General features: G+C 36.3%; 1 protein-coding gene across 8 annotated transcripts in view; it reads left to right on the top strand.

Annotated features, from left to right (window-relative positions):
• The window catches only part of NAALADL2 (N-acetylated alpha-linked acidic dipeptidase like 2), a 1336058-nt gene that overhangs the window by 971832 nt on the left and 336760 nt on the right, over positions 1-27466 (top strand). For all 8 annotated transcript variants that reach the window (XM_049629585.1, XM_049629587.1, XM_049629586.1 and 5 more), the window contains one exon: positions 11581-11724. In XM_049629585.1, the coding sequence (XP_049485542.1) occupies positions 11581-11724 (144 nt within the window). The remainder of the gene's footprint in view (positions 1-11580; positions 11725-27466) is intronic.

Genomic DNA, 27466 nt, shown 5'->3' with positions numbered 1-27466 from the left:
CATGAAGCACAAATTTTTTTTTTTTTCCATGGGAACCTCAAAAGAATGAAAAGAAGTGCTATCAGGACAATATGCACTATCAGAAGGAACAACAAGAAATCGCATTTTAGGGGGGTTTATTGGGCAGTATATGGATAGTATTTGTCACTGGAATAATGTGGCTCATTTATATTGTACCTATTCTGTGGAGCTCAAAGCGCTTTATGGGCACTCTCATTAATCCTGGAGCCTGAGCTACATATTTGGCAGCCTTTGTCCTCACTTCATGGCCTGGGAGACAGCAGTTTAAAGGATGTCATTGTGCAGGCATTTGCAAAGTGTTCCGAAAACAACCAGTGGGGTTAACTGTAATGTGAACTGGTGAGGAGGATTTTTTGCTTTATTTATGCATTATTTATTTATTTTATGTACTGTTATTTATAAGGTAGTAATTGTCCAATGAAGCCACCTGCTATATATAATTATTTAGAATATTCTGACTTCTCTTTGCCTCCAGGACACTTTTCCTGCTGAATCTGTCTGTGTCAGTCATAAGACTTTCATTCTCCCACACACCCAGGATTGAAACTTTAATTGCTTTCTCTATCACCTCAGTGCCACTACTCCGTTCAGTGGGTTGCTAAGTGTTGACAATTCCACTTTTTCACGCTTTTTTACATGACTCTTTACTTTCTGCTTCTAGAGACATTCTAGTTTATGCAGGTATTACTTCTTGTTGAGAAACTGTTAGAGCTTCTAACACTTTTGACAACAGACCCTTAATTTCAGAGTCTGAAAGAAGCAGACTCTGAGCCCACTTCTGTTGCTTGTCAGCTATGCGACTTTAAGCATTTCAAAGTTTCTGAGCTTCAGAGTCATTTTTGTAAAATAGAAATAACAATAACTAGGTTGAAAAATTGTATCACGTGTAAAGTGTGGAAATGCAATGAGGTAAGATATGCTAAATACAAGCTCTGTGTATGGAAAAATGGGATCTATTTTTGTTGTTTTCATTGTATTTCCCTTTTTGCCTTTTTTTTCCTGCATAACACTCTCAGATCAATATTTCTAAAATCCACTTCCATGGTACCAATTCGCTACTCAAACCCTATCAAAATCCCTAGGGCCTACCTAAAATTCTCCACACTTCTACATCCATCATATACAAGGCCTACCTCAACAAAGATTCTATAATTCTAGCCCTAATCTACAACATATATGGTAATCTCCAGTTAATATTGGCCACTGGCCATTCACTTTTCACACCTTTTCTTTCCCATTAGAGCTTGTTTAATCATGTTGATTCTTTTGCCTAGAAGTACCGCCCTTATAAATATTTTCTTTACAGTTTGAAACTTACGTGTGGTACTAAAAGTCTTGTCAAAGCCAGGATCATTTGACACTTTAGATACAGCTAAATAAAACAGTTCTAGTCATTGTTTTCAGTGCTCTATTCACTACTTTTAAAAGAACTCTTATTTTCCTGTAATGAGTCAAGAAAACTCACTTCATGGGCCAAACTCTGACATGCTGACCACTGATTAGTCATGGGACCCTGCTTTTCCATTGACCCATTCATTAGCAGTTTATTTTTTTGCTTCCACTGAACTCATCACTGTCTTTTTCAAGTATCAGTCACTCCCTCATTTCTGGCCCACCTACCCTCTTCAGGCCTGCTGAAGCCTCTTTGCCTTGCTGGTTCATTTCACGTACCCTATTAAACACCAGGGGTTTCCTGACCACTCTGAAATTCTTCCATTCCCTGAATAGTTCCAGTCATGAAACTGGACATTTTGGATCCTCTGTCCCTTCTCAGATCTGTTGGGCTCTCTGTTCCAATCCTAACCCAACTGCCACAAAAATGGAATTAAATAGAATTGCGGAGGGGTTCTGTTCTTGCTCTAGAACAACTTTGGGACATTTAACTTTAAGATCCAACCCATTTTCCACCTCTTCTAAGAAACATTCATAATGTCGACTAAAAATGACCAAAAATGTCCTTGATGTGTGGTGCAGGGTGTATTGTTACATCCTTGGACTTTAAGAATATTATATGAAGTAGCTAGAAAGGAAATTTAGGCCAAAGTGAATAATTTTGAATTTTGTTCGAGCTCCATTATCATAAAAAAGCTTTTAAAAGATGACTGTGCCCAGTGCTATTTGAAGTTCTACATATAAGAACTAACAAAGACACTGTTCCTGTCCTCACAGTACACCCTAGCTTATTAACTGGACCATTAGTACTATACTAAGCATAGCCGTGTCTCTCATTGTGTCATTACAGCCTTTTCTGTGACTTCAAAGAAGACTTAATTTTGGTGAAATAACCTTTCAGAACACTAAAAACATTACCTTAGTAAGAAAGTAGGCAAAGCATTATTTCAGTGGGGTTTTTTAATGTTAATTTGGGTCTCATTTCATAAAATACTTTCAGGAAATGTACATACTAAACAAATTGCTAAATTACATTCGCCAAATTATAGGGCTTTTCAATAAGAAAATTCTCACATATATAAATTCAGAAGAAGAATTAATAATAGGATATTTTTGACTAGAGTTCTGTGTAGAGACAATTCTTTTTTTTTTAAGTTTATTTATTTAGTTTTGAGAGACAGAGTGTGTGTGTGTGTGTGTGTGTGAGAGAGAGAGAGAGAGAGAGAGAGAGAGAGAGAGAGAGCACACATGCAAGTGGCAGAGGGGCAGAGAGAGAGAGAATCCCAAGCAGGCTCAATGCGGGGTTTGATGTGAGGCTCCACGAGGGGCTCGATGTGGCACTCGGTTCCACAAACTGTGAGATAATGACCTGAGCTGAAATCAAGAGTCAGTTGCTTAACCAACTGAGCCACTCAGATGCCCCTGTTTAGAAATAGTTCTTGATGATCAATCTGTGGCCTATTAAAAGAGGGCATTTTTTTCCCCATGGTGTATGTCTAAAATTTCTACTTTTTCTTTGTCCTTTCAGGTGTTTCTTCTCCAAGTATACACAAACACTACAGCAAAACACTAGAGTGATATTTTTCAAGCCATAATTCTATGTGTGATTGTTAGTAAAAATAATATTAATGATGGTGTAAGAAAAATGATAAGCCATGTTGGAAATTTATTGGCATCTTTCATATTACCCATACCACATCTGAGGGACTTTTCTGTGATGATAGTGAGATATTCACCTCAAACTTAGATGTAACCGTTTCAATGCAAAGAGCCTATTTGAGAAATATTTCTATTAAATTACTGTCAGGATTATAAAGTACCATATGATGTTTTGAAACACATTTTGGAGAGGAAACTGTTAACTTATTTAAATGATTGCTCATGGACAAGTTTAGAATCAAAACTTTAGAAATTAAAGTCCTTAGACATTACATATATTATGAGTTTAAGGCTGCAAAAGAGGTGAAAAATGTTCCCAAGTCACTTCCCATTTAGAGGCAGAGTAAGGACCAGATATTGGTCTCTGGACTGAAGGCCAGTATCCCTTTCTTGTGTTAGTGTTTCCATGTCAGAAATAGAAAATACACAAGAATATAAGAAGATCTGGGAAACACTGCATATGTGATAGCTCATTTAACCTAACATCTATATCAGGAGGGCAAGGGTTAATTATTTTCTACTTTTATTATCAAACCAAAAAAATAAATAAATCCAGAAATAAAGCATTGGTTTTCTGCCCATTCATCTAATCAGCCTCATAAAATAATGTGTTCCCATTACAATCTGTTACGAAGAATTTTATTGTAAATTAATGATTGTGTACTTTCACAACAACCAACCACCAAACACATCCACATAGTTTATTTGCTATCTTTTGAAAAATGCAAACTACACTTTTCCTAAAACTAGAAGCTTTGCACATCATTCTGATGTTCGCACCCTTCAAGTTTGAGATGGGAAACTTCTCAGGGGAATGCCTCTGAAGAGGACTGCTTTGCTTATATTATATGTAATGTGCAGATGGGCAGTTATCCAGTTATGAATCTAGACTACTCTCCTTGAAGTAAGGAACAAACTAGATATTTTATCTGTCTCTTAGTTGTGTTTTTTTATGATATAGTTTATGGTTTATTTCAAAATTTTCATGTTCTTGGAATGCTTTGGGGAACGAAATAGTCTGAGTAGACAAATGGTGAATACAAAAGAGTATAAATATTTAGACTTTCAAGGAAAGGGAAATCAGTTCTCATATCATCAATCATCCCTCTGAAATAGAATTAAGAAAATATTTGTCAGTATCTGAATGTTACCACTGCCATTATACAAATATTTGTCAATATCTGAATGTTAGCACTGCCATTGTACATCTAAATATTCACTTAAAAAAACAAATTTGCCAATACAAACTCAGTGAGGTAAAGCCCCATGCCAAAGGAACTCCTGTTTCTTGAGTAGAAAGGGACAGACTACAAAAATGCTTTAAAGTGCATTGATGTCCACCATCGATTTGAAGCATAGGAATGGGCTTTGAAGTAATTTTTCATTGTGTTGTAAAGTCATCCAAAAATATAAGGTATTTATAAAAATATATTCTCAGAATTCTCTAAATGATAGTGAATTCAATTATAGGACACATCAGATTTCAACTAACAATTTAATTAAATATTATCCTTGTGTCCTGTATACTGGCCAGAATGAAGTTCAGCACCTCACTTAACTGCACATTCATCAAGACTTTTAATACAATAATAAAAACTCTTCCTTACTTTAATGTCTGTGGCATAGCCACAAATATAAGGATGATCCAAACATATTTGTTTGAGGGGAGAGAATAATGATAATTTATATTTTAATGCCCTTTGCCCCAAATAATTTCACTTTACCAATACAGATCTAGAGTATATCTAAGCATTAAGGAAAAATATCTTTAGCGATGAGAAAAGTAGAGAAGGAGTTGTCAGCTTCTGCTGAGCCTATGTCACTTTCATGATCAATAATTTTGAATAAACTAACTGGAAAGAGAGAGCCCAAATTAAATTAGCAAATATTAATATAAATATTAACAATATTAACAGATTTTTCTTATATACTATTTTTAAAATAAAACTATACATAATCTGTATGCTCTTTTAATATCAGACTATATAGATTCTTTGCTTTATAAATGAGTATGTTACTTTCTATCCCCTTTATAACTTTTTACAACACATTAGCTAAGCATTAAAATATTGTGATAATTACTAGGGAATATGGCAAGATGCTTTAGCTTAAGAGAGGACCAATGAAATGAGGAGATGAGACCATCTGTGTCTTCAGTTTTAGGGTTTTGTGATTGCAAGTTTTATATCATGAGTCATGAGTTTTAGGTTTATGATCAGACAAAACAAAATTATTCACTTGCACATTGGTCTGATCATTCATCCAAATGATGCTGCTTTTACTGTGCAGTGGGCTAAGCCATGGGAATATAGCAGTGAATCAGCCCCCGAGAAGCTTCAACTCCAGTCAGTGAGCAGAAAATAAAAAGAAAATTAGAACAGAACAGTGTTTACTATATATGTAAACGAGGATTTATATGGGGACACATGCAAGGACCTTTAAGATTTGGGTAAACTGGCATCAGCCAGCTTTTAGAACGACAGTTTATATTAGTTTGAGGGCAGGCAGGAAATATGATGTAAATTAAGGAAACAATACTTCATTTTAGTTATGAAAATGATCATTAGTACAAAACCCTATATGGTAAAAATATATACATGTGTATATGTGGGTGTGGGTGTATGTATGTATGTATACACAGAGACATGGAGAGCACAAAGGAGCCCCAAGGAGACTGCATAACACAAAGCATTTTTAAGTGTTAACTGTTTCCTTTTTAATAATAACCTAAAGAACACAGTATTGAATTTCACTAGCTTGAGGGAAGATGGCGATATTCATAACCAGCAGGTTATGAGATACTGAAATAAGAAAAGATCAGCTGTATTTACAAGGACAACAAAATGACTAGCCAATTTAGTGCACTGGTCATTTCAGGGAAATAACTGTAAATTTAGTGAGCTAAAATAAAAATGAAAAAAACATTTGTGCTAGTTATTTAATGGTCTGATTTCTGTCAAAGTGGCAGTTCTCTGGAGAAAGTCAAATCAAATATTCTGGGATAACATCCCTGATATCAACGTGTCTGTTTGCTATTTGGGCCTTTCTCTAAAAGTGCAGCACAAAATGCTTTTTTTTTTTTTTTTTTAATTTCTGCTTTTTAAGCTCTCTGATTGCTTGGTTCACTGGCAAGTAGGCAGTATTTACGTTTTAGGTTTGTCAGTCTTCCTACTATAATGAATTAGAATCGTTGAAAACCAAGGAAAAAAAGAAGTCAAATCAGTTAGCTATTGTAATATTTATTCATGGCTGAAATAAAGTGTTGTAAATGCAATTTTGATCTTGAATCACCAAATTTATCTTTGAGGAAAGGACAAAAACAAAAAGAAGTGCTCTCAGTCCAATTTACACTCGTTATTTAGGGATAGTATGTGAGCAGCCTTGTTTCCCATTTTAAAGAGCCTCAAAGAAAACTGTTGGCTTGGGGTTTATTGATACAGTTGAAGGCTCCATCATCTTTAATTTTGGGAAAGGTGAGCAAGCCCACTCCATAATTTTTTTATCTTCTTTGTCCTGCTTTTTATGTCTTCTTTGCTGTGAAAATTATGTAAATTGTGCCGTGGAACAATATATAATGATTTAGACTAGTGGTTATCTAATGTGCATATGAATCACCTGGGTATCTTCTTAGACTGCACATTCAGATTCAGAAGGTCTGGGGTGGAGTTTAAGAGTCTGCATTTTTTTTTAATTTTTAATGTTTATTTATTTTTGAGAGAGAGAGAGAGAGAAAGAGCAAGCAGGGAAGGGGCAGAAGGAGAGGGAGACAGGATCCAAAGCAGGATCCAGGCTTCAGGCTGTCAGCACAGAGACAATGCTGGGCTCAAACCCACAAATTGCGAGATCTCGACCTGAGCCAAAGTTGGATGCTCAACTGACTGAGCCACCCAGGTCCCCAAGACTCTGCATTTCTAATGGGTTCCTAGATCATGCCCATGCTGCTTGTCCAAGGACTACACACATTGGATAAAAAGAGTCTATAGGATCTCTGCTATATACACACACACACACACACACACACACACACACATACACACACACACACACACATGTCATCATGTAGCTTGGATCTTATGTTTACACACACAGGTGCTGAGAGTTGAGTTACATTCCTCAACTTGGAAACTGTACTGTCCCCTTCAATGGCAGCACATTATCTTCACTGATCCACACAAACCTCCTCTTGCTTTATTTACCAGCATTTGTTTTTACCTTTTTTCACTTCTTGGTGCATTAATCTGAGGATCCCAGTGTCTAAGATTTCTAGTTTCTGAAGGTTTAGTTTTTTTAATACTCTTTGAGTAATTGGTACTTGCTCTTTTCACTTTTTCAATTGAGTTTAAAAGAATTCCATCTTGCCACACAAAAAAAGTGCAGACAGATACCAGTGTTCACATTTTCTTTATATACACAACCAGATATGATTGAAGTGGGCATCAATAATTTGAAAAAGCATATTGCAAAACCTTAAATATGTTCAATTAGAAAACCTTTTCACTTATTTCTAACCTCATTTCTTGTAAGTTTCACCTACTGTGGTTCAGTCTCTTGGCTTCTGAGCTAATACACTCTTTCTATTTCAGTAAGTCAGCATAATGAATGCCCTTTGGCGTCATCTTGGTTGTTCAGGTATAGTAGAGGGGATGACAATATGAGCATTGTTTATATGTTACATTTCACAGACAGAGTCGTAATGAAGTCAAACTGGGAGCTCAGTATATCCAGTTTCCTCTTTCTACTATATGCAGGTGCCACTGTGTTAGAGATTGGGCTATTAATGGCATGGATTGATTTGGATCATTACATAGACCACAAAGACTACATAAAGTGAAGACAGAACTCGCTATCCACTAAAATGTAAGTTAGTGTCAGTCTTTATAGAGCATAAACAATGAACAGGGCACAATATCCACGCTTTAATCTAAAAGTTGGAATGCTAAGAGGTAATGTAAACATCTTTTCCGTATGGTGCCCTTCACACCAAGGCGCACATTCTGCCTGATTTTCAACACATATCTAGTGGATTCTTATAGTTCATAAATGTGTTTTAAAATGTAAATGAATAAAAATGGTACATATATTTGGTTTTATTCAAAGCCTCTTAATAATATAAGACAATAAAAGCTCTTCAATAAATGAGTTAAAAAAGCTCCTTTCTCAGCTCTTCAATAAATGAGTTAAAAAATAACATTGGTCTATAATTTAATCTTAGTATACTGTAAAGTCCTGTTTTTACTGTCTCCTCTCAGAAGTGAACTGTTTGTCAAATTTCCATTAAGCTGAAGGTAAAAAATTAATGAGCCACTTCATATATTTCAAAACTAATGCAAGTCTATTAGTCATGCAGGAAACAAATCAAAGATTTGAGTACGTTCAGTTAGGGTTTAAGGTGCACTCATATATTGTTTCATATGCCTGACAGAGCATTATAAAGGAAAAAGGAATGCAGTTACTGATTTTTCATTAACAGATAAATACATCTCAGATTGTTTTATTTATAAGGGTAGTCTTTTTTTTTTTTTTTTTTTTTTACACTCAAAAGGTAATTTTAAAACAAGGTTAACCAGCAAATTGATGGGGATAGATGGGTTTTGAAAGTCTTTGTGATGTCTGCTGTGGGAGATTAGTTAGCTGGAGAAAAAGAACAAATGTATAGCAAACATAGTATTAATAGAATATAATGTAATTTACTCTTTGGTTGTACCCTTGTACCATTTTCTAGGCACTCAGAAAATCAGTGATAGTGATGTTGTAACTATTTTTTAAAGAACTGCTGATTGTGTTGTGTTCCTGGCATTGTGCTAGGCATTGCATGTCGTGCAATGATGTGGAATACTTGCTTTTGTCTTTAAGGATTTTAGAGTTTAAAGAGGAGAAACAAAGTGAAAAAGTGATAAGTATGAAAATGTAATGATAATGTTAATTAGAAATGACAAGCACTACCAAAAAAAAGAAAAAAAGAAAAGAAAAAAGGTGCAGAAAGTGTCACATATGGTCCAGGGAGACAGAGAAAGCTTCTTGTAAAAAAGTAACTTTTGAGTTGGGTTTTAAAGGAAGTGTATACTTCAGACCTGTGTGATGCATTAGAAGGGTAAGCGATGTGGAAGGAACGGCTTCAGGTCATACATCACAGAACATGTCGGAACAGCTTAAGTGTTAGCATAAGCTGTATCGAGAGGAATGATAGGAAATAATGTTCAAAATATAAAGTCTGAGATTGTGAAGAGCCTTGAATGTCAAACTAAAGAGTTCAATATTTGATCTGGGGAGTGGTGAGATCATATAGCATTTTAGGGAGTTTCATTTTGTAGTGGTAATATGTCAGCACCTAACATCCATGAAAACATCAAAATAACAGATTGCACGTTTCTCAGAAATATCATTTTATTGTCCTGTGTACACTAGAAATCCAGAAGGTAACGACTGAGGGAGAAAATACATGCTGAAGAAACAGAGTAAATTGGCTATATCAGGGCTTCCCAGCTGGTGTGCTGAGGGACACCATCTATGCCTTGAGATATTAAGCACTGTGGCCTCAGGTGCAGCCTGGAACAACAGAGACTAGAACTGGTCACCTGAAGCTGAGAGCAGCTTCCCTGGAGTATGAAAATCCCCTTCGGTTTGTGTCAGTGGGTTAAATGACTGCTAGCATCTGCAGGGCCTAGATCATGGGCATGTAACCTGCAACGTTGCATAGGCCCCCGCTCAGAAAGACCCACACTTGATTTAATGCTCTGCTGTTGCCATCTTGACATTCTTCAAGGTTTTTGATCAAGAAGTCCCACATTGTCATTTTACTGTGGGCCCTGCAAATTATACAGACAGTCTTAGTACTAAGACATGAAAATGGCTAGGAAGCAATGATACACTATGGTCAAAATGCACTGTCATATATCCATATAAAAGGGGTTACTGAATTATGCAACCAGCACTGTGCTTACATAACAAAACTGATCCGAAGCTTAAATCTTTATTTATTTATTTTTTCTCTTCAAAGCCATGTCTGCTATGGCTGCCATAGGCCTAAGCTAAATATCATTTTTTTTAGCCTTGTGGTTTTCCAGATGATAAATTAAGGGAGCACTTCTGTAACATATTTTCTCATTTATAATCTGCCTCCTGCAGCCTGGATACCAGTGTGGTTGAGCTCTGCACCCCCTGCAGTCCTATCAAATTAAATTCTGAGAAAACCTTTGGCAATCATTTTCCCTAATAAAAGTTCTGAAAAATAAAGCTCTGTGTTCACAGACATTCTGGCGACTTGATAGAGTCATTCCATTGTGTATTTCCACCCTGAGTCAGTATAAATATATAAACTGAAGAGATATCTTTTAGTTCTTAAGCACAGTTTAATTTATTCACTTCATTCTCTTTACTCTGAGTACTTGTGTATTTTGCTTCTACTTGTGTTACCATAATTTTCTCTCCTTATTTTTATTTAATTTTCATTTTTTTCTCAGTTATAGATGACTGCATTCAAATAATTCTACCAAAGTTAGTTTACAAAAATATCTTCTCTCCTTCCCTATGTTTTCTGCCCCACCTCTCTCCCAAAGGCAAATACTTAATTGCTTTCAGTATTTTTAGTTGTTTTCTGCATTTTATGTTTACCTCTCTGTGTCTCAAAAGCATGTTTAAGAGTTGAGTTAATTTTTCAGTTTTATCTATTGCCACTATGGAAGATAAAGATTTAGTTTGCTTTCACAAGTCTCCATGAGTCCTCACCCATGACTGTTGCCCTTTTATTTTTTTTCCAAAGAAATATCCAATTTTTTGTGTGTTAAATAGCCATTATTTATATCATTTTGACTATATAAATATTATTCACATTGTACTATGATTACATTTCCTTCCTGAACAACTTTTGCTCCCTTTGAAGCTAAAGGTTGTCTAATTTTTACATTTCTTATCTTTCCGTGTACTTAGACGATCCTCACATGCTCTCTGATCTCTATTGTAAATATTCTCTCAGTACAGTGGCACACATGTGGTTTTTCCATTATTTTTGTCTTCCTGGAGACCTCCGTTCTTGAGCCTCCTGACCTCCTCACTCTTGTCCTCATGAGCTCACCAGCACATGTGCCATGCTAAGATTGTCCTTGGATGACCACGCCTACTTAATGATGGCAAAGTTGAGTTGATTTGAAGTTCTGTATATGGATGGGCTTATTGACTGATGGGTTTTAACATAAGCTGTCTTTAGTGAGTTGTTTTATTGGTGGACTGGCAGATTTTCAGTATTTTCATATAGTCTCCAGTGACCTGGTCATATGGGAGAATGGAGGTAAATGCATGTGCATAATCTGCCAGCATTAACTTGGATACATAGTAGTATTTGGACTGATGGGCCTCAAATCATTTTTAATAAGTAGAGTAAAACTAAGGAATAAACAAATGAACTAAAATAAACATGGTTCATATTTTGAATAATTATTACAAAAAACTTCTCTTTGTGTGTTTTTAATTTCTGTTTGCTAAGGATTCTGTTCCCTTCTCTTCTGAATCTAGATGGAAGCTTTAGGCAAAACCGATCAAACCTCACATCCCTGCTGGTGCAGCCCATTTCAGCATCTCTCGTTGCAAAACTGATCTCTTCACCAAACAGCAGAACCAAAAACAGTATCTGTAGCCCTCTAGAACTGCCAAACAATGGTAAGGTATTTAATGTATTTCTGTGTGTTTTGTAGTCTTTTTAAGGACTGTGATCATTTTTAATCTTTTAAATTGACATAATGTTTACGATTATTCTTTTAAAAAATTATTTTGATGACATGAGCATTTTTTTCTCTTCTGTGGCTCTTTAAGGGACATTTGGAGAAAGTAATTTTGATAAAGATGGAGAGTTGATCAAACTGAGAGATTTAAAAAAAAGGAGAAGAAGAAAAAAGCATTTTAAACTGCAACAAAGAAAAGCAGCTTTACAAATAAAGTATTTCTTACATTCATGAAAATCTGCTTAACATGGCTTCCTCGCTTCAGCTCCAGCAGTCTCCTTGCCTGCCAAGATTCAGTGGATAGCAGTCAGCTATCTGAGGTCTGAAGTCTTTTAGTAGAAAGCATTAAATCCTAATTCCTGCAATTGACTAAAAAATCCCTGTGTCTTTACGCATCATCGCCTGAGAGATGCTTCTTCTGCTGTGGTGCAGTTTGTCAGGCCTTGTTGGAGCAGATCGGATAAAACTGAACTAGTTAAGCTACCTGAGGGGGGGGTGGTGCAAGCCACAGGCTGCATCTTATTTCTGCCTCCAGCCTCACATTAGAGTTCTAAAGAAGAGAGGCTCTTTACATATTGTTAAATTTGTATTTAGTTGTTGGAATATTAAACTTGAGGACTCTGGTTTTGTGTCCAGACCTGCAGGCTCAACTACTCGTGTTTTATCTCATCTGCTTTTCTCTTGACAACAAAAGCATTAAAAAAAAATCTTTTGAAGATGCCTAAAAAAAACAAAAAACAAAACAAAAAACAAAAAAACCTGAATACATTCAGGATTGCCCTCTGTTAGATACATGCATATAGTTTTTCAAAGTCATATCGATTGAGTGCCTCCCAAACTGATTATTGACGGAGCAAGTAGGAAATATAGAAAACCAATGATAAGCCTGTGTCCTTAAAGCAGGAATTCAGAAGCCTTAGAGGAGCTTTTTGTTTTGTTTTGCTCTTATTGTCTTTTATTCTGAGCCCTACAAATTTATCATGGTCTCTATTTGTTAAAATATGTAAAAGACACTATAATAATACTTTAGTTGTAAGGAGCACTTGGACTTGTAAAAGACCAGATTTAAGGCCAGATTCAATCAATCAATTGATTAATTTAATAAAGATTCAGAGCCCCTAATGTGTTCCAGCCACCGTCCTGCCCCCCCCCCCGCCTTTTTTTGGTGTCATTGTTGCATGAGTATCTCTGAAACTGAGTCACTTCATTTGGAAAGGATAGCCACCGAAAGTGATAAGAAGAGAAAATATCCTCCGAACTTAAATCCCGCTCTCTCTCCAAGATATCCCAGTATCACTGTGCTTTAGTTGACTACACAGCATTTTGGAAGCTGGCAATGCATGATGGTTAAGTGTGTCCCCTTGGAGTTCGAATTCTTGCTCCAGCTCTTAGGAACCATTGATGGAGGCATGTTATTCAGCCCAAATCTGCCCTCAATCTCCTCGGAAACAGGGTCACTGTGTAGGCACTGTGGAGATGCTTTCATGCGTCTGTGTGTAAAGGATCAGGCAAGGTGGGTGGGAATGCAGTCACTGAATGCCTGCCACCATCCTGCCCTGAGTGAGCGGATAGTCCACGTGCTGGCTCCACGACTGACTGCTTATCCATCAGCTCCCTGCTGGAAGCTATTTCTGCATCTACAGAAGGATACCTAACCTTCTAGTATCTCAAGTTGATCTGAGAATCAAATTATGATGTATGTCTCAGTATTTTTGCATAGTGTAAAGTGTTATGTTAGCAAGTTTCTTTCTTATCAAAGAATTGTATCAGTTTTCTCCATAATATGTTAAATACCTGTGTAATAATGGCATAGCTAAGCAAAATGGCACTCCATAGCTATAAAAACTGACATATACACTGAAACCTGTTTACAACTCCTATTAAAAAGGCAGCAAGAGGGGAGCCTGGGTGGATCAGTCAGTTGATCATCCAACTTTGGCTCAGGGGCTCTGGTCACCATCTTGGGTTTAGTAAGTTTGAGACCAGCATTTCTGGCTCACTGCTGGCAGTGTGGAGCCTGCTTCAGATCCTCTGTCCCTCTCTCTGCCCCTCCCCTGCTCACACGTCCTCTCTCTCTCTCAAAAGAAAAAAAAGCAATAAGATAGGCCTACTTTCTAAGGAATTAGGCCATGCCATGTTTTCTTCATGGATATAGTAGCTATTATTGTTTTTAGTAGCTATTATAGTTTTTTTAGAAAAATTCAGACAGAGATGTATGTAAATCAAGAAGATATTTCATGTTATAAAGGGTACTTTCATTATCTTTTTAAATATACAAATGATTACATTTAGATTTCCCAAATACTGATGGAAACTGAGTTGTTAAATTTAAATTAGTCCTAAATGTAGGATAACAACCCTTTACCCCCAATGTTTTAGATAATAATACTTATGATACAGTCAAGATAATTAACATATAAGTTTTCTCATAAACATATAAATACATTAGTTGCTCATTATGATATGTATAAGGATGGGACATGAAAAGGTTACAAAAGGAAGTGCTCTATTTGGGGGCAATAAGAACAAAACTTATAGTTTATAGATGAAAAATTAATTTAAAGCATATTATAATTATATCTTACTGTTGAATTTTCTTAGTCTTGAGCCTTACTGTAGGAAAATCTTCACCAAGAAGTTAGGCAAGAGTACATTAAAAATATGTATACGAATCAACTGATTATTCATCTTACCCATTTAGTCCTTTATATATACCAATTCTCTACAGTCCAGACAACATCTAGTGGAATTTGCTTATCATATTTGCTTTCTTAGCATCCGTTTGGCCCTCCCCCTGTTTGAACTGTTTCCAGCATTTCCCAGCAATATAGTTTGAGTAGGTTTGACCACATCTCAAGCTCTAAAAATAGATCCTGATTAGTTCAAGTCTATTGGCATATCACATCAACCATACTATGATGGTTGATTCAAGGATGATCTTGGTCAAATAGGGCCAAAACCTAATATCTGGAATTTATTTGAGCAGTGACTCACTTTAACACCATAGCTGAACAAAAAAGCATGTAGCCCAGGGTTGGTAACCTTCTTGAGACCCTGGGAGATAGCCTACCTGAAAATGGAGCCAACACAAGGGAGGTACAAATGAATAACGGGGGGAGAAACAAAGAGAGAGAGAGAGAGAGAGAGAGGAAACTGTTTTCATAGAATTTGAACCCTAAAGCTTTGTCTGAAGGCAAATCTACTGAACTAGCCATATGTATGAGTCAATACATGCCCTCCCCAGTTGTTTTTTTCCAGTCAATCTATGTTGGGTTTTTAGTTTCTTGCAACAAAAAACTACCTAACTGAAACAGACCATAAACTTGAATTAAATAAAGGTATTAAAGATCTGCATTCATGACATAGGTTCAGCAAAGTAAAGTAGAAAGCAGGGTGTTTTATGGAAAATCCTGAGAGAATGAAGAATTGCTTGAAGAATAGAAGAAGAACAGGAAAAAAGGTCTTGCACGCACACACACACACACACACACACACACACACAAATGGCTTTTATAGATAATTGCATATTGACTGTGTTTTATTTTTTGTGATCTTACTTTTTATAAGCTTTACCCATTGATCTATCTAATACGTTATCAGTCTTTATCCTTGAGAATCAACCAAAACATGGAAATTTGAATTTTCAGTTATCAGTCTGAACTTACGGTTAAAAACCATGAATACAGTGGAAAAAGGAGAGGAAAAAGTTTAAGATCCATTAACTTAATTTAGGGCAAAATAATTTTAATGAATTAAGTTAAAAGAAACATTTTAGTATATTTGATGAATCACTTTTGATGAACAGAAAAATTGCTATTTCTATGTTGCATAAAAATTAATGTTATCAACGATGACACATTTTTACCTAAGTAAATTTGGATCATCTCTTCAAATGGAGATATCTCTATATCTACATCTACCATTTCCCTGCACACAATTTTATATATTCTTTGATGAAATGATTTTAATTAGAATAATATAGTGATAATGTCACATAATTTGTGCTTTTCAACTGTATTTTGAAGATTTATATTTCTAATTTGTTAACAGCTACTTAAAAGTATTCATTATTATCATTTCTTGAGCAGAGATTTAAAAAGATGTATTGAACATATTATTCCAAAAATTGAGGTTATACTAAAATTTATTAGCAAATAGTAAATTTTAGCTTTTCAGTAAATGTTCCTTAGCAAGAAAAGTTAGTGCAATTGAATTCAGTATTATTTTTTGTTACATATGAGACTAATCAACCTGTTCAGAGTAGCCCTAAAGTTGCTACATGTGAGAAGATCCAGGAGTGCGTTATGTTTTTCTGGTTAAAGAATGTTTTGGGGGTGCCTGGGTGGCTCAGTCAGTTGAGCGTCCGACTTCGGCTCAGGTCATGATCTCACGGTTCGTGGGTTCGAGCCCCGCATCGAGGTCTGTGCTGACAGCTCAGAGCCTGGAGCCTGTTTCCGATTCTGTGTCTCCCTCTCTCTCTGCCCCTCCCCCACTCGCGCTCTGTCTCTCTCTGTCTCAAAAATAAATAAACATTAAAAAAATTTTAAAAAAAAGAATGTTTTGGTAGATACATCAAGTAGATAATGGAGTGGTATGGGAATGATAAGATATGGCCCTTTTTGGTCCCTGCGAAAGAGAAATCCTCAGTAGGCCTAAAATAATAATAATAATAATAATAATAATAATAATAATACAAGAATTCAAAACTTGTTTAGGGAAGGGTAGACTTTAACAATTTCTGGCCATGAATCTGGAGGAACATATCCAAAAGAACATGGGGAAATTTTAATTTGTCTTGACAATTTCTATATGGTATGCATATAGATATAGTGGCCACTTTTATTCCAAAAATTCAGTGTGCTAGAAACCTTTTACAATCAGTGTCATGATAAATGTTAAGAGTCACCAAACTGTGCAATGGTGACACCCCAATTTTATGGTTCTTCAAGCAGCCAGTTGCACAGTGAACCAAGGAGTCTGAGCTAGAAGCTGATAACAGAGTAATCCGTAGAACTAAAGATCAGCCTTCATGAGCTGCCAGTCTGAAGTCCTCGGACAAAAGGAAAAAAAGCTTCAGAAATGACTTTGAAGGACTACTCATCAAGGGTCTTAAACAGAGTGAACATAGGTGGGAAACCTATTGTCCAAAGTCCACAAAAAGTACAGTCAATTCTCTGTTTCCTAGGGAGTGCAGGTTGGGTTTACCAAGGGTGACACAGATCTGTCATTCACCCAGAACTTCTCATGTTTCCAGCTTTCTGTCTTGACAGTTTTGATTTTTGGAAATGATTCAGCTTAGATTCAGTATAGAGTTGTGTTTGTTTGTTAAAAGATCTAAAGACAACCTGAGAAGTATACTCTTAGGCAGAATTACTGTAACAAGTGTTCTCCAATTTCCAATGTTTCTCAGCAATTTTTAGCATTTCCTTTATTCCTATCACATCATTTCTCAAGTGGCTGTCACTTCTTTCAAGTTACAGAGACTTCAACTGAATTTGGCAGTTTAAATACGCGGTAAACTCCATTAGAGCATACCCTATCTTTACATTTTGCTGATCTTCTTTTCACAATGGGCTGATTCCTCAGTGCCTTTCTGGTTCTATATCCTCCTGTTTCCTTCATGTATCCAATATTTATCCAAATATGTCTTCAAGTTTGAGTCTCCAAGTTGTAAAGCCTCAGTATCCTCTACAGCTCCATGCAGATAGCATACTTCTCAAGTTGGAAGTAGCAGTAGCTTCTCCTGACTCTCTCTGCCATGCTTTTAGGGACTTGGGCATTGTGATATGGTAGTCTTCTGAGCTAGAGTAGAAGCAACCTTAATTTTCGTTAGAATGTGTTGTTTTTGCTTTATTTATATATGGTTCTTTGAGGTATCCTTTCTTACCCAGTGTTCTATGAGTATTTGGAAAGAGTGTGTACTGTGTAGTTGTCAAGTGTAGAGTTTTACATATTTCCACTTAAACCAGGTACCATAATCAGGTCGTTCAAATATTCTACATCTTATTATTAGTGTTAAAATTTCCCACTTTGTGGGGCGCCTGGGTGGCACAGTCGGTTAAGCGTCCGACTTCAGCCAGGTCACGATCTCATGGTCCGTGAGTTCGAGCCCCGCGTCAGGCTCTGGGCTGATGGCTCAGAGCCTGGAGCCTGTTTCCGATTCTGTGTCTCCCTCTCTCTCTGTCCCTCCCCTGTTCATGCTCTGTCTCTCTCTGTCCCAAAAATAAATAAACGTTGAAAAAAAAAAATTTTATAAAAAAAAAAAATTTCCCACTTTGTGTATAGATTTGTCTATTTTTATCTTGTAGTTGTCAGTTTTTGATTCATATATTTTAAGGTCATTTCTTAGATGTTTATAAATTCAAATACATCATCTCTTCCTGCTTAGTTGAAACACCTATCAGATGAAGTGATCTTCTTCATGTTTATAATGCTTGACTTAAATTTGATTTGGCCTGATATTAATTTATCCTCACTACCCTTTTTTTTTAGTGTCTTTATGCTATATCTTTTTTTACTATCCATCTTTTTATATATTTCTCTTTTACCATCTCTTCTTAATAAAAATTAATTTGGATTTTTTTAAGAAACTTTACTCCCAACATGGGGCTCAATCTCATGCCCCTGAGATCAAGATCTACCAATTGAGCCAGCTAGGCACCCCACAACTAATTTGTATTTTTAAATATAATTTGATTATCTTTAGCTGAAACATCTAGTTCATTATATGTAATGTGAATATTAATGTATTTATGCTTATATATTTTATCTTAATTTAGGCTTCTTGTTTACACCACATATTATGTTTTTCTTTTGTTTTATTTCTTTCTTTAGATTTAGATTATTTTTGTCATTATATTTTTCCCTTTACTATTTTGGAAATTATAAATACTTTTTGTATTCTTGTAGAGTTACCCTAGAATTATAGCCTTTAAAGATTCCTTTTCCTGTTCTGTTCCATACCAGGTAACTTTCTTTGCTGTCTTTTGGATGGGAACGGGGAATGCAATCATTTAGGAATCCTATTTATGGAGGAATAATCTCTTTTTGGGACTATTGTCTCTCCAAGTTGGGCAGGTCCAGGGCTTTTTCTTCTAATCTTTGCATCTCATAAGGCCATCAAGATTAACATTCTCCAGGTTCCCTAAATTCCCTTGAGTTGAAAGCAGTTTTATTGTTTTACTTATCTAGGTTCCCACCACATCTTAACTTTTGACCTAGTAATTCCTTAGTTTCTAGTTCTCTGATATTGTTAACAAGATTCATTTTGTATTTTATTTAGCATTGTAAATTATTTTCAATGAGAAAGTTGGTCTTAATATCCTAACCCACCTTATTACTATAATAGGAATTCTTCTCCTCCTCTCCATTTATTCATTCCCTGGCAACACATATGGATGACTCAGTGAATACAATGTATAAACCAGTTTGCCATCAGGAAATAATGACACACACACTAAAAATGTGCACTTCAAGGGAGTTTAGCCAAGGGCCTATGCACAAATGTGGATAGGTAAAGGGAAATAGAAAAGGGATGATGAACCACCCCAAGGTTAGTAATTGATACTACTTGCAAACCTAAAGGCAGCAAGAAGGGAGAGTAGAACAAACAGGAAATGGCAGGTTCTCAAGAAGTAGGAGAGGCAGGCTGACAGGAGCTAAGGCTTTCAGTGGAGGAATTCAGTCATTCTGCCTGTAAGTGACCAGTCAGGGAGGGTGATGGAATATAAATACTCTTAATCTTTCTCTTATCCAACCTGCTGATCACTTGTTGATGTCTTCTATTAGCTAAACCCAACCTGAAGCCAAGAATAGAGGAGTTAGGTAGATGTTCTCTGTAGAGGTCACCTTTTTTGGGCACAGAGCAAGGTGAAGGGTGAAAATAGATCTGGATGGAAATGTGGAAAATATGCAGTATAGTTGGTGTTGCAGATGATTAGTCTGATAACTGATTTGATAACTTATGATTTGTAGAATGGTTTGGTAGAAAGGTATAGAAAATCTATTAATCAATTTTCACGTGTACAAGGGATACGAAGAAGAAAAGTTATTTTTTCTGGGGTTCAGAGTCTTTAAAACATCTTCATATTTAGATAATTTTACTAATTAGAAATAATAATTTAAACCTTAAATATTTTTTCCAAATGTATGCAAGTTCATAAGAATACATGCACACATGGATGCGTGTGTGTGTGTGTGTGTGTGTGTGTGTGTGTAAGGGGGAGAGAGAAAGAGAGAGAGAGAGAGAGAGGAGACAGAGACAGAGAGACAGAGAGACTCGGGGATAGCTATTAAGCTGAAAAGTATGTGGTGAAAGGGTGATGAAAAGTATGTGGTGAAAGCAAACAGTTTTCATTCAGTGTTTGTATGTGAGTCTCACATTTTTCAGAACCAAAATTTTACACTACTAAAACATATTTTACTTTTCTCTTTAATTTAATTTCTGGGGCACCTGGGTGGCTCAGTCGGTTGAGCTTCTGACTGCAGCTCAGGTCATGATCTTGTGGTTCATGGGTTTGAGGCCCATTTTGGGTTCTGTGCTGACAGCTCAGACCCTGGAGTCTGCTTCGGATTCTGTGTCTCCTCCCTTTCTCTCTGCCCCTCCCCTGCTCATGCTCTGTCTCTCTCTCTCTCAAAAATAAATAAACATTAAAATAAATTAATTAAATTTCTATTATTATGAGAGCAGTTAATGTTTACTAAGAGTTAGAAAAGAAAGATGAGCAAAAATAGGAAAGCAAATCAGCACGTTCTATATTAGTCATGCTGGGCTTCCATAACAAGGTACCACAGACTGTAGTTTAAACAACAGACATTTATTTTTCTCACAGTTCTCAAGGCTGGGAACTCCAAGCTTATGGTGCCAGAAAATTTGGTTTCTGATAAGAGCTCTTTTCCTGGCTTGCAGACAGCTGCCTTCTCTCTGTGTCCTCACATGGCCTTTTCTCTGTGCACTCATAAAGAGTGAGAAACCTGTGGTGTTTTCATTGTCTTTTCATAAAGACATTAGCCCTATCAGATTAAATTCCCACCCTTAAGACCTCATTTAACTTTAATTATCTCCTTATAGGCCATATCTCCAAATACAGCTAAACTGGGGATTAGGACTTCAACATATGAATTTTGAAGAGAAACAGTTCAGTTCAGAACACACTCCTATCACCCAGTAATTATCACTAACAATGCTTCCTATAAATCCTTCTAGATTTATATACATGCATTTAGAGGTTTTGTTTTCTTTTTTGTTTGTTTTGTTTTTTTACCAAAAAGAGATCATACTATACATTATATTTTAAAATGTTTATCTAATTAAGGGTCTCCACTTTTTCATGACTGTAAACAGACTATATTAAATTTCACCAATCATCCCAATCTTTTACAATGGGTTTATCGAAACCAAGATCCAATCCAGGCCTATAAGTTGTTTCCCTTCTAATCTAGCATGATCCTCATTTTCTTCTGTTAACACTGGGATCTATAGGATCAAATATGTTGTCGTGAATGTGCCCTACATTCTAGATTTGTGGGATGCTTCTTTGTGATTGTATTTAATTAGTTCCTCTGTCAGGAGGAGGCGTTAACATGGTGGAGGAGTAGGGGGGCACTAAACATGTCTCATTCCTCAAACACAGTTATCGAATCATTCTGAATACCCAATAAATCAATCAGAGGTCTGAGAGAACAAAAACTGCTAGTCTACAAGTAGAAAAGTAACAACCTTTTGGAAGATTCTTTAACAAGCAGACCAAAACACGCCCAGGATCTAGGTTTTGTTTGTTTGTTCTCTTCTTTTTTTTATTTTTTCTTTTCTTTTCTGGACAAAATGTTGAGACAGAGAAATTCACCCCAAAAGAAAGAACAGGAAGTAGAACTCATGGCCAGGGATTTCACAATATGAATTTAAGTAAGATGTCTGGACTAGAATTTAAAACAGTGATTATAAGGATACTAGCTGGGCTTGAAAAAGCATAGAAGACACTAGAGAATCCCTTGCAGCAGAGATAAAAGAACTAAAATCTAGTCAGGCTGAAATTAAAAATGCTGTAATGAGATGCAAACCCAAATGGATGCCATAAGAATGATGATGAACAAAGCAGAGGGGTGAATCAATGATATATTATGGAAAATAATGAAGCTGAAAAGAAGAGGGAAAAAAAGATAATGGTTCACATAGGTAGACTTAAGGAACTCAATAACTTACTGAAATGTAATAACATTCTTAACATTAGGAATCCCAGAGGATGAAGAGAGACAAAAAGAGTCAGGTTTATTTGAAAACTTCCCTAATCTGGGGAAGGAAAGAGACACCAAAATCCAAAAAGTACAGAGAACTCCCATTAAATTCAACAAAATCTAACCATTACCAAGGCATATCATAGTCAAATTCACAAAATACACAGACAAGGAAAGAATCCTGAAATCAGCAAGGGAAAAAGTCCTTAACCTGCAAGGGAAGATAGATCAGATTTGTAATAGATCTGTCAACAGAAACTTGGGAGGCCAGAAAGGTGTGACAGGACATATTCAATGTGCTGAATGGGAAAATTATGCAGCCGAGAATTATCCATCAGGGCTGTCATTCAGAATAGAAGGAGAGGTAGAGTTTCCCAGACAAACAAAAACTAAAGGACTTTGTGACCATTAAACCAGCCCTGCAAAAAAATTTAAGGGGGACTCTTTGAGTGGAGAAAAGAAAAAAAAAAAAAAAAAAGACCAAAAACAACAAAGACTGGAAAGAACCAGAGAGCATCATGAGAAACATGAACTCTATGAATAACACAAAGGCACTAAATTTATCTCTTTCAATAATCACTATGAATGTAAATGTACTAATGTTCCAATCAAAAGATGGGGTGCCTGAGTGGCTCAGTCGGTTGAGCGACCAAGCACTTTGGCTCAGGTCATGATCTCACGGTTCGTGGGTTCGAGCCCCGCGTCGGGCTCTGTGCTGACAGCTCAGAGCCTGGAGCCTGCTTCTGATTCTGTCTCTCTCTGTCTCTGCCTCTCAAAAATAAATAAATGTAAAAAAAAAAAAAAGACATGTGGTATCAGAATGGATTAAAAAAAACCTAGATCCATCTATATGCTGCCTACAAAGAGACTCACTTTAGACCTAAAGACACCTGAAGATTGAAAGTGAGGGGATGGAGAACCATATACCATACACAAAAATAAATTCAAAATGGATAAAAGACCTAACATGAGACAGGAAACCATCAAAATACTAGAAGAGAACACAGGCAGCAAACTCTTCGACCTCAGCTGTAGCAACTTCTTACTACACATATCGGCAGTGGCAAGTGAAACAAAAGCAAAAATAAACTATTGGGACCTCATCAAGATAAGAAGCTTCTGCACAGCAAAGGAAACAACCAACAAAACTAAAAGGCAACCTATGGAATGGGAGAAGATATTTGCAAATGACATATCTGGTAAAGGGTTAGTATCCAAAATCTATAAAGAACCTAAGAAACTCAATACCCAATAAACACATAACCCAATTAAGAAATGGACAGAAGACATGAATAGACACTTTTCCAAAGAAGACATCAGATAGCTAACAGACACATGAAAAGATGCTCAATATCATTCATCATCAGGGAAATACAAATCAAAACCACAATGAGATACCACCTGACCCCTGTCAGAATGGCTAAAATTAGCAACACAAGAAACAAAAGATGTTGGTGAGGATGTGGAGAAAGGGGAACCCCTTTGCACTATTGGCAGGAATGCAAACTGGTGCAGCCACTCTGGAGAACAATATGGAGGTTTCTCAAAAAACTAAAAATAGAGGGGCACCTGGGTGTCTCAGTTAGTTAAGACTCTTGATTTTGGCTCAGTTCGCAATCTCACAGTTCGTGAGTTCAAGCCCTGTGTAGGGCTCAGCGCTGATAGTGTGGAGCCTGCCCGGGATTCTCTCTCTCTCTCCCTCTCTTCTGTCTCTATCTCTGTCACTCAAAATAAATTAATTAATTTTTAAAAATCCAATTTTTAATTTTGGCTCAGGTTATCATCCCAGGGTTGTGGGATCAAGCCCTGTGTCTGGCTCTGCACTAAGTGTGGTACCTACTTAGGATTCTCTCTCTCTCTCTCTCTCTCTCTCTCTCTCTCTGCCCCTCTCTGCTTCTCTCTCTCTCTCTCTCTCTCTCTCAAAATTAAAAAAAAAGAAAAGACCCTTGTGATGAGCACTGGGTGTTATATGTAAGTGATGAATCACTGAGTTGTACTCCTAAAACCAGTATTGCACTATGTTAACTAAGTAACATTTAAATACAAATTTAAAAAACTAGTTCCTCTGTCCTTTTTATTTTCAATAAACTTGAAATTAATTATTAAGGTTTCTATTAGAAAACTCATTGGTGTAATTATTGGATAAAATTCTTTTTTTTAATTAAAAATTTTTTTAATTTTTATTTATTTTTGAGAGACAGAGTGCCAGCAGGAAAGGGGCAGAGAGAGACACACACACAGAATCTGAAGCAGGCTCCAGGCTCTGAGCTCAAGGACTGTGAGATCATGACCTGAGCTGAAATTGGATGCTTAACCAACTAAGCCACCGAGCTGCCCCCGTGGATAACATTCTTAGAGGACATTTTTTTTTAAGTTTTATTTATTTATTTTTGAGAGAGAGACAGAGAGAGTGATTGGGGGAGGGGCAGAGAGAGGGAGAGAGAGACAATCCCAAGAAGGCTCTGTGCTGTCAGCACAGAGCCCGTCGCGGGGCTCGAACTCACATACTGTGAGATCATGACCTGAGCAGAAACCAAGAGTCGGACTCTTAACCGACTGAGCCATCCAGGCGCCCCGACATTTTTTTTTAGCTGGTGTTATTGTCAATATCCAGAATATGGTTAGACATATCACATCAGGTGCGATGCAACATAGTGGACCTAGCTGGGTCTTAGAATTAGAACTTGTATAAATTCTTGTGTAGAACTGTTGTGTGAAATGATGTTCCCTGAAGGATAGACTGAAATGGAGCTCCTGAGAAAATTATAATGTGACAAGAAGAACATAATATCTGGTGCAGGTCTGATGATATCAGTTTGTATCCATTGGTGTGGGCATTTCAATTTGCTGCCGGTGCATTCTGATTGGTCAGCATTTATGGCATATCAGTTGATAAGTATTTTGAATAAGACCCTTGATCTAGAGCATATGATGTCAATCAATATATTGGTTCAGAAAAAACATTTGGCAATATGGAGATCTCACCTAGAAAAATGGAGCCCTCACATGGAAAAATAAAAGCTGTGATGGCTTAGAATCCAGAAGCAGTTTATGATCAGATATTTAGGGAAGCAGTTGGCATTTAGGAAAGATGCTAGCAGTTTATAAAGTCCCAATCATCAAAAGTGTGATTCTAAAGTATATTCCAGCCCCTAGGGTGAAGGGAAATTGAAAAATAAAGAAAACAGGGGCACCGGATGATTCAGTAGGTTAAGCATCTAAATATGGCTCAAGTCATGATCTCACAGTTCATGGGTTCCAGGCCCTCAAAGAGCTCTGTACTGACAGCTCAGAGCCTGGAGCCTGCTTCAGATTCTGTGTCTCCTTTTCTCTCTGCCCGTCTCCCACTTGCACTCTGTCTCTGTCTCTCAAATAAATAAATAAATGTTTACAAAAATTAAAGGAAGGAAATAATTCACATCCTAGAAGTTCTTTTCTAGAGTCAGGTAGCTAAAAAGAGAGTCAGGTACATAGAATGAGAAAATCGTTAAAATTAGGAATCCTAGGAAGAACTATGGTTAAGAAACCAATAAAAGCTTATTTTTTGGAATTAGGACTCAGAGTTAGATGCAGTTTTTAGTCCTCAATTCTCTGCAAATGAGCTTGGGATTTGTAAGTAAGGGGCATGCTTACTCACAGTGCAGGTGGAGAAGAACTTAATTAGCTGTGTTGAAAAAGATTCAGAACTAGTCGAGTCTTAGCAACAAAAATGCGAGACAGAATTATTACTGGAAAATAATTTCTGTAGCAGATATTTTTTTTTCTCTGCACATGATGAAATTAAGGACTAGAGAGAGGCAACTACTTTTATGTCTCAGCTCTGACTCTCCTCACCCTATTTGAATACAAATGCTCTCTGAGTGGAACACATTTTTGTCATCTTGAAATCTTTTGAACTTCACACATCAAATTTAAAGCTGCTATCAAACTTTGAAGCATGAAAGACAGAAAACATTTGGCAAATGTGAGCTGGAAATGTTATCTTAAAGTAGCAATACATACATACTTACACACGCATTGATTTTTAAATAATAAAGTGCACCTAAATGTTATCCAGGATTTTCTAATTTCAAAAGTATTTTTCAATCTTGCAATAAATGCAAACTTACAGAAGAGTTTCAAGAATGGTATAAACAATATTTTTTCCCTCAAATACCCAAGAAAAAGTCTCAGACATGCTGAACCATCACATCTGAATTCTCCCACAGTGGTATTCTCCTACACAAACAGCACAACCATCACAATCAGGAATGAAACATTGATACATTACTACCAGGCACTCCAAAAGCCCCATACAGATTTGCCAGTTGTTTCGGTAATGTCCTAAATATCAAATAGATCTAAACTAGGGTTATGTGTTGTGAGTTATCAAGTTTCCCGTTTCCTTCGACCTGGAACAGTCTCAGTCATTGCTTGGCTTTCATTGCTTTACCACCTTTGAAGCTTATATGCCAGTATCTGCAGAATGTTCCCCAAGTCTGGGTTTATCTGATGTTTTCTCCTGAATAATTGAAGCCTCTGCACATTTGGCAGCAATATTACAGAGTGAAACTGTTTTTCCCGTTGCTGATATCAGTCTGTCCCATCATTGGTAACGCTAACTTTGATGATTTGATCAAGGAAGTGTCTGTGAGGACTCCTCATTGAAATTACTATTTTTTTAAATTTTCTCCTTACAATTAATATTCACTTGAAGTCATGCTTGTTTCTCAATTAGTCATTACAAAGATAATGCCAATGGTGGTGGCCTTCCAAGTTCATCATCCCTCTACTTTTATTAATTGACATTCTACTGTAAAGAAGAGCTTTCTTTTTCCTATTTGTGTGTTTATTTATAGATATAGTATCAATAGTATCAGCATTTTTATGTATATATATATATAGTATCAAATACAATATAGTGTGTATATATATATATATATGTATATAAAGTACCAATTTATATATGTAGTGTATGTATATATAGTATCTATATATAAATGGATTTATATCCCTAATTTATTCAGTGGGTTATAATTCAGTACTGTGTTTATTTTGATGCTCAAATTGTCCCAGTTCAGCCCAAGATAGCACCTTCAACCTAGGCTTCTCTCTGTTGGCATATTCTCATTATTTTTTTTTGAGAATTTCCTTAGTTTTTTTACACAGCAAAAATTTGATCTACCAAATCATTTTGTACTTCCTAGCCCCAACACTGTTATCAGCCATTTCTCCAAAGAGTCCTAGTTCCTTTGAGTAGAGAATGTTATCTGGAAAACAAGATGTGGATTCTAGATGGGCACGTTGCTATTGGAGTGTTATTTTTCTTCAGTACCTCTTAGTAAACAAAATTAGAGAAATATACTTTAACATAAATATGTATGAATATATATGTTCAAATAGATTAGATCTAAATTTATTTTTATATCTGTGTATATATATCTAGAAAACCAAAAGGACATATCAAG

Source organism: Panthera uncia, chromosome C2, assembly GCF_023721935.1.
Source record: "Panthera uncia isolate 11264 chromosome C2, Puncia_PCG_1.0, whole genome shotgun sequence".
Taxonomy (NCBI): domain Eukaryota; kingdom Metazoa; phylum Chordata; class Mammalia; order Carnivora; family Felidae; genus Panthera; species Panthera uncia.
Note: the sequence above shows the minus strand (reverse complement) of the source record. Positions and strands in the feature narration are given on the sequence as shown.